Source organism: Capsicum annuum, chromosome 5 (assembly GCF_002878395.1).
Source record: "Capsicum annuum cultivar UCD-10X-F1 chromosome 5, UCD10Xv1.1, whole genome shotgun sequence".
In the NCBI taxonomy this organism is placed as follows: Eukaryota; Viridiplantae; Streptophyta; class Magnoliopsida; order Solanales; family Solanaceae; genus Capsicum; species Capsicum annuum.
Window position 1 is genome coordinate 218153183 of NC_061115.1, and position 8561 is coordinate 218161743.

The 8561-nt window shown below is 31.4% G+C and overlaps 1 protein-coding gene across 1 annotated transcript; it reads right to left on the minus strand.

Moving 5' to 3' along the window:
- Positions 1-4111: 4111 nt before the first annotated feature.
- On the minus strand, positions 4112-7871 carry LOC107870244 (CASP-like protein 4C2). The gene is made up of 3 exons (XM_016716705.2): positions 7525-7871; positions 5489-5624; positions 4112-4445 (listed from the first exon to the last, which is right to left on the minus strand). The coding sequence occupies exons 1-3, from the start codon at positions 7749-7751 to the stop codon at positions 4224-4226; spliced, it is 585 nt and encodes a 194-aa protein (XP_016572191.1). The 5' UTR covers positions 7752-7871; the 3' UTR covers positions 4112-4223.
- Between the last annotated feature and the right edge of the window lie 690 nt (positions 7872-8561).

The following is an 8561-nucleotide window of genomic DNA, read 5'->3' on the forward strand; positions in this document are numbered from 1 at the left end:
TGAGTCCTCCATATGCATCACAACTCCAATAAACAAATACAACAAGAGAAACAAAACACCAAAAGTGAAGCACTCAATCAATATATGTATATACACAACAATCACCCAAGGGAGTGTCCTAGTGCTCAATAAATTGGGTCGCAAATCATGAGGTCTCAGATTTAATTTCCAGCAAAGACAAAAACATCCCAAGTGTCCTAGGCTCGGTGGACCTATTGTTGCTGGTAGGAGCTGGCAAGCATCTCATGGAATTAGTTAGTCGAACTGCAATTCATAAGGTCTTAGATTCAATTTCCAGCAGGTACAAAAACATCCCATGTGTCCTAGGCTCGGTGGACCTATTTTTTTGGTAGGAGCTGGCAAGCATCTCGTGGAATTAGTTAGTTGAACTGCAAATCATTAGGTTCAGGTTCAATTCCCAGTAGGAACAAAAACATCCCATGTGTCCTAGCCTAGGTGGACAAAGTCACCTCCTATCTATTATTGTTGATAGGAGCTGACAAGTATCGCATGCAATTAGTCGAACTGCAAACCATGAGGTCTTAGGTTCAATTTCCAACAAGGACAAAAATGTCCCGTGTATCCTAGCCTCGGTGAATAGAGTCACCTCCTACCTATCGTTATTGATAGGAGCTGGCAAGCATTTTGTGGAATTAGTCGGCTGAAAACCATGAAATTCCAGTAGGGACAGAAACATCCCATGTGCCCTAGTCTCTGCGGACAAAGTCACCTCCTACCTATTGTTGCTAGTGATAGCTGGCAAGCATCTCGTGAAATTAGTCGAGCAGCAAATCATCATGAGGTCTCAGGTTCAATTCCCACCAAAAACAAAAACACTAGATAATTTCTTCTCATCTATGCTAGCCTTGTTAAACACAATGTACATGTTGCAATTAGGAGGGGATAATCACCCCGTAAAATTAGTCAAGGTGCACGAAAGCCGACACGAACATCACCTTTATCAATAAAACATATATACGATATCAATAAAATTACCTGAAAAAAATCGAGCAGGGTGTGTGTATATATATATTATCCGGTTGAATTAACAGCGATTGTTCGACGGGAAGAGTTAGGTGGCGCGTGTGACATTCAGGGAAGAATACGGCGGAGGACGGAAAGGGAATTTATACTTTGATTTTGGGTAAAGGGCGCGTGATCTTCACTCTCCTTTCGTCATCTGGTTTCATCTAGAAGATACTGATTGTGGGTCCCATATGTGAATCACGTTTGGGCTTCCCTATTGGATAGGATTGACACTTGTCAGGCCGGATCCTCTATATAAAGCCCGATTAAATTTGAATTTGCTTCTAACAAAATTCTTTTCGTGCTCAGAATTTGAACTCGAGAATTGCGATTAAACTGACGTTTGATCATAAATTTTTAAATATTTTTGACAAATCATTTTGAGTGAAGATTTGGATGAAGTTTTATCATGTGTTTTGTTATTGAAAAACATATTGCGATTAAAAATTTACAAAAATGAAATTTGGCTCAAATACTAATTATTTTTTAGTATTTAAAAATTTGAACTATTTGCTAAAAATATTTACTAAATAATAAAAAATTATTTACCATATGATAAAAGGCTGAAAAACATGGCCTATTTCAATAATAAGTTTGGGCTTGGGCATGTGATATGTTGGGATCCTAGGAAATATGAGAAGACTTGTAAAAGAAACTATCATATGATCAGAAGTAAAGGGTTCAAGTCGTCTAAATAATTTTTTAAATAAATATAAAATAAGATTGTGTATAATAATATTAGTGGTTCGATTCTTCTCTATACTCAGCACATATATAGCAAGAATTTTGATACATCAGGTTGCCTTTTATAAATGAGTCATTTGATACTTGATCTAAGGTTGTGTAGAATAATACTTGTAATTTGATTCTTTTTCGTACTCAACACATATATAACAAAAGTTTTGATTAGATTTTTGAACAAGTAAAAATGAACGAATTTATATAATATCATAATACAATAGAGGTGAAAATTCAATATTTTAAACTTATAATTCTAGATACTTAATTTAGTTAAATTTAATATTACCTCTATACTTTTTGGTATTATGTGATAAATTAAGAGGACAAAAGTGGAGCGAATTTTCACTAAAGAATAAGAAAAAGAAAAAAGTGCAAAATATGCCAAGATATTTTTGCCAAAATGGGACCAAATCAACTGAGAATAAATCACTCAAAGTTTAGCTAATTTTTATTTTTTTTAAAAAGGTTTAAGCTAAGTTCAATGTATATATATTCGATAAAATAGAATAAATTCAAAGAATCATAGCATATCATTACTAATCTAACGTAACCAAGAAGCTACATAATTGTCTTATTGAGGGAATAAAAAATCAGAATTGTTTCGCATCGATTAATTTAAATTTACGTAATAAATTTTTATTTTGAGAATAAAATACTTTTTATCAAAGATAGATTTTGTTATTAAGACTTGAATCAAATCTTTCAATTAATAATGAGAAAAAAGTTTGAAATATATCTAAACTTTGGTGAAATTTGCTATAACACGCAACAACTTTTGCGAGATTCCTATGACACCCCTAGATTTATTTTTTACCATATTTCTGTGACATATATTTTTCAACTGAACTACTACGTGAATACACACATTGAGCACGCATGTAAGGGTCTGAAGTGGCCCGGACCCTTCATATTATATATGAAAACGTGACCTTTTAAGTATGAAACATACAACCCGAAAATCCGATAACAAAGAAGAACGGCCAAAGAACATATATAAACCCGACGAATCCTAAGGCAATGGAGATATCTGATTGAATACAGAAAGCATCATTAGCCGTACACGTGTTCCTCTCTCTTAACATCCAATATGCTCAGTCAGATGTCACAAAGATTTTTACATTATGAGTAAAGTTTAGTACAACACTATAATGAATGAATTTCATATTACATATGAAAAGGTGATCCGTTAAGTATGAAACATGCAATCCGATAACCTAAAAGCAAAGAAGAAAAAACTAAGAACATAAACCCTGTGAATCCTAAGGCGACAGAGATATCTGATTGGATACAAAATGCATCATTAGCCGTACACGTGTCCCTCTCTCTGTTCAGGGTTTAAGGCACAATGATTTTTACATTATGAGTAAAGTTTAGTACAACACAATGATGAATGAATACTCATATCACATATGAAAACGTGACCCGTTAACATGAAACATATGACCGGAAAATTCGAAAGCAACGAAGAAAAACCTAAGAACATAAACCCTGTGAATCCTAAGGCGACAGAGATATCTGATTGGATACAAAATGCATCATTAGCCGTACACGTGTCTCTCTCTCTGTTTAGGGTTCAAGGCACAAAGATATTTACATTATGAGTAAAGTTTAGTACGACATTATGATGAATGAATTTCATATTACATATGAAAACGTGACCCGTTGAGTATGAAACATATGACTCGAAAACACGAAAGCAAAGAAGAAAAATCCAAGAACATAAACCCTATGAATCCTAAGGCAATGGAGATATCTGATTGATTACAGAATGCATCATTAGCCGTACACGTGTCTCTGTCTCTATTCAGTCGTACATCGTTAGTTTTATACTAACAAGCAAGCTTCGGCGACCGCTCGACACAGACTCATTCCCTTTCTCTTTTGAAACATTTAAGGCACAATGATTTTTACATTATGATTAAAGTTTAGTACAACACTATGATGAATGAATTTCATATTACATATGAAAACGTGATGCGTTAAATATGAAACACACAATTCGAAAACCCAAAAGCAACAAAGAAAAGCCCAAAAACATAAACCCGATGAATCCTAAGGCAATGGAGACATCTGATTGAATACAGAACGCATCATTAGCCGTACACGTGTCCCTCTCTCTTAACATCCAATATGCTTAGCCAGATGTCACAAAGATTTTTACATTATCAATAAAGTTTAGTACGACACAAACGATTAATAAATACTCATATAACACGTGAAAACGTGACCCATAAGTATGAAACATACAACTCGAAAATCCGAAAGCAATAAAGAAACACCTAAGAACATAAACCCTGTGAATCCTAAGGCAATGGACAAATCCGATTGAATACAAAATGCATCATTAGCTGTACACGTCTCCCTCTCTTAACATTCAATATGCTTAGCCGAATATTACAAAGATTTTTACATTATGGGTAAAGTTTAGTACAACATTATGATGAATGAATTTCATATTACATATGAAAACGTGACCCATTAAGTATGAAACATACCATCCGAAAACCCGAAAGCAATGAAGAAAAACCTAAAAACATAAATCCTGCAAATCCTAAGGCGATGGATATATCTGATTGAATACAGAATGCATTATTAGCCGTACACGTATCCCTCTCTCTTAACGTTCGAGCTAACGCCGTTCCCGCTGAATTTGCCGACAGTAACATGTATGCAAAAACCTAAACAAGAACAAGTAGAACGATAATGTCTGTTTTTCACATTATGTTATGAACATTGAAATTTATAATATTCTTCAAAATTAAATTTTTCTACTATTTCACACTTTAAAAAGTCAAACATGTTGCACAAAATATTGTACGCTTATATATAAGAGGATGCAATAAAGAGGGTCAAAATGTTGCACAAAATATTTTGCTTTTGTATAGTGTAGTCATGTGATCAAGAGGTCATGAGTTCAAGCTTTGAAACAGACTCTGGCAGTAATGTAAGGTAAGACTGCGTACAATACACCCTTGTGGTGGGACCCTTCCCTGGACCCTGTGCATCACGAGAGCTTTAGCTGCTCTTTCTTTATAGGATATTATTATAAAGAGTAGTGAGGTATGTAGCTTATCTTGATTTGTAGTAGTCCAGTCGGAGATTTTCATTAAGAGAGTTTAAAATATGAATAAGTAGACATATAAAAAGAAGTTGAAATTCAACGTCTACTATATATACATAAAAATTAATTTTAATCAAATATAAATAGTTATTTGTCGTCGAAGCTAATTTCGTGTCTCAAAACACTGATCAAAAGTGCAATCAAGATTTCAAGTTTATGAGTTTCAGATTTTAGTATTTTACGCCGTTTGATTCTAAATTACTATTTTGTCTATCCCAATTTATGTAGTACACATTTTACTTTCTTTTTTCTTTTCCACCCAGTGTCCGATGTCCGCATTAGAACTCCGAGGCCCATTAAAGAGGTAGCGCTCCCAACAGAATTTATTCTATACCCAGGGCTCGCACCCAAAACTTCTAATTAAGAATGAAGTAGTCCCCTCACTAAACCACAAACTATGTTGGTACCTTATGTTTTACTTGGAATAAAGTTTAGGAAAGAAAAGGGAGATTTTTTTAAAATTTGTTGTCCGAATACTTCGCCACTACTTGTACAACTATAAATTATTTCATTAAGAATTAAAAAAAAATTAAATTATTTTTCAATCATAGAAAGATAATATTTTTTTTACCAGACAGACTAAAAAGAAAAGTGCGTCACCTGATCATGGCTGAAATCAAACCAAACTTGAACAACTTCAGGAAAAATAGTGACCCCTCTTGAAATTTCCCAAATTGAAGCTCCAATTTCGAAAAATGAATATAATGCTACAATTCCAGCTGCAATTGCCACAAATCTATCCCAAAAAATAAAAATAAAAAAATCTTATTCTATACTTACAAAAAGAATTGTAACATTAAGAAATTGAGAGTTCTAAAATTAACTATATAACAATTCTCTCTAATACAATAATTTGTTTTGTATTTATTATTATATCACTGATACAAAGCGAATTAGAAATTCTAGCTACGTTTAATAATTATTCAAGGTATCGAGCTATGTTGATATATAATTTTACCAAATTCTTTAAATTTTTCTTTCTCATTCCGCGATAAAATTCATTTCAAATATGATGTGCATCTAAGAAAAAAAATTGTCAGTCCTGCTTGATCCATCCTCATCGACCCACTTTTTATCGAAGCGTCACGAAAGTGAAGGGAAAAGAAGAACTCGAAGCTATATTATTTGTACTCTTCAAAAAATCATAAATGCATGTTGAATATTTTTAAAATAGTGTATTTTAAGAGGATTTAATACGGTGATGTAACATTTTTGACGAATCCAAACAACATGGACTCGGAAGAAATTTCATCCAAAATTCTAAAATATTGAACCATCGATTTTTTAAACGGAAACTCTAGAATGACTATAACGTATATAAGTTTTCTATCTGAACTATCACCAACTGTTTATCAAAATATAGATCAACTATCGCTCGTTCGCATTTCTTACATGATCTTACAATATTTAATAAGATAGAATAACGTAAACAACTAATAGTCGTGATATGTTTTAATAAATAGTTGATCATAATTCAAATAGGACTCGCATACTTGATAGTTCAAGTATGAATTTCAAAAAATTAAGATAATTTTTGTGCATGTTTTACCTCAAAAAAAAATTAATATATTTCAAATATGAACCTCAAATAGAATTTCCTTTTCGTTAGTTATAAAGAGTCAAACGATATAAATGTTGGTCAATATTTTAAGACGTATTTTTCAATCATATTAAAAAACAAACAATTGGGAACTTATAATACGAGTTTTAAATAAATAAATATAAAGTATATCGATTTTTCGAATTTCCTAGCTGAACTATAAGGTATACGAGTTTTCTATTGAATTATATAAACTATTTATCAAAATATACATCAACTATCAATCATTCACATTTCCTATCTAATACTCTGACCGTTAATAGTTCAAATATGATACTCAAAAAATCGACATAGTTTAGATACAATTTTTACCTTAAAAATTTGATATAGCTCAAATATCAACCTCAAAAAATAAAAATAATTTAAATATATTTTTTTACCTTAAAAAATCGATATAGCTCAAATATAAACCTCAAAAAAATCGAGATGGAGAAACTCATGGAGAATGGAATTTCCTTTTTCTTTTGGTCATACAGCATAAATTTTAACCAACATTTTAATTGTACTTCCCAATCACATTAAAAAAAATTTTACATATTTATAATACTTTCTATATAGCCTTTAATACGAAACACTAAACATGACATTAAAAAAAAAATAATAATATTATAATATTTTTTACATAATTTTTAAATACGAAACACCAAACATGACATCAAAAAAAAAATAGCATATTTATAATACTTTTTACATAATTTTTAAATACAAACACCAAACATGACATCAAAAAAAGAAAAATATCATACGTATAATATTTTTTATATAATTTTAAAATACGAATCACGAAACATTACATTAAAAAGAAGAAAAATACTGGTTATGCACAAACGTTCTGTTGGGAGCTCCCCCAAATGGGCCCGATGCGGGACGAATCTAGATATAGTCGGACTCTTAAAAAGCGGGTATCAGACACTGGGTGGTTTAAATCAAAACAAAGAAGAAAAATAGCATACTTATTAACCCTTTTTATATAGTTTTTGAATACGAATATGAAACATGACAACTAAAAAGTATCGGAATGCAGTAATAGTAGTACCTGAATGCATCAAAGTGGTACCACTTAAGCAACTCCGAACCAGACCCGAACCGAGAGTTAGTAAACATGAAAATAGCAGAAGCAAGAGAGAAGCAAAAAGCAGTGAACCGGAAAATGAGTATCAATATATTGAACCGCCGGTTTTTTTGAACGGAAACAGTTGAATGAAACTGAGATTGAGTCGTTGAACCGCCGTTCCGGTTCGGTTCTTGAGGTGACCGAATCATTTTTTTTTTTCGCCGGTTCAAAAAATTAAGAGTTGGGTGAATTTATTTATGGAAATTATTTTGGTTGAAATAGTTTTTTGTTTGGAGGGTTTTGGAGTCACGAGACATGACATGATTCTCATGAGAGGGATAATGGAGAAAGAGAATATATATATTGTATATTTCTTTCCGACTAATTCAAATTTGCGTATTTATTTTACTAAAAAATAACATAAATATACACTTTAATTTATCATATGTAAATAAATTTCGATTATTAAAAAGTAATTATAAAAATATCAATTAATTATATATTTTTGTTAGATGTATCGAGAGCTAATTATGTATTTTGATAGACTCAAAATTGAAAAATGTATTGAGAGTTAATTATGTATCTCTTACGAGAAAAAAAAATATATTTGTTAGATATATTATGTATCTCAAGAGACTCAAAATAAAAAAATAATATCGAAAGCTAATCATATATCTTTATAAGGAAAAAGTGTATCTTCGTTGGATGTATCAAAAACTAATTATGTATTTTTTACAAGAAAAAATGTATCTTTGTTGGATATATTATGTATCTCGACAGGCCCAAAATCAAAAATAAAATATCGAGAGCTAATTATGTATCTTTACAAGAAAAATATATTTTCGTTGAATGTGTCGGGTGCTAATTATGTATCTCGACAGATTCAAAATTGATTTTTTCAGTAATTATGTAAAATATAAAAAATTTATGTAATCAAGTTTCAAACTGTTGAAATTTATGTTGTTTGGCCTTTATTTTATTGAAGTTTAATTAATTTAAATTCGTGCAATGCTGAGTTT

Excerpts from the sequence above, each read along its gene's own strand:
- LOC107870244 (XM_016716705.2), bottom strand. The coding sequence starts at position 7,751 with ATGATTCGGTCACCTCAAGAACCGAACCGGAACGGCGGTTCAACGACT. Across the intron at positions 5,625-7,524 it reads TACCACTTTGATGCATTCAG|ATTTGTGGCAATTGCAGCTG; the intron begins GTACTACTATTA and ends TTTTTGGGATAG. Across the intron at positions 4,446-5,488 it reads TTGATTTCAGCCATGATCAG|GTTTTTGCATACATGTTACT; the intron begins GTGACGCACTTT and ends GTTCTTGTTTAG.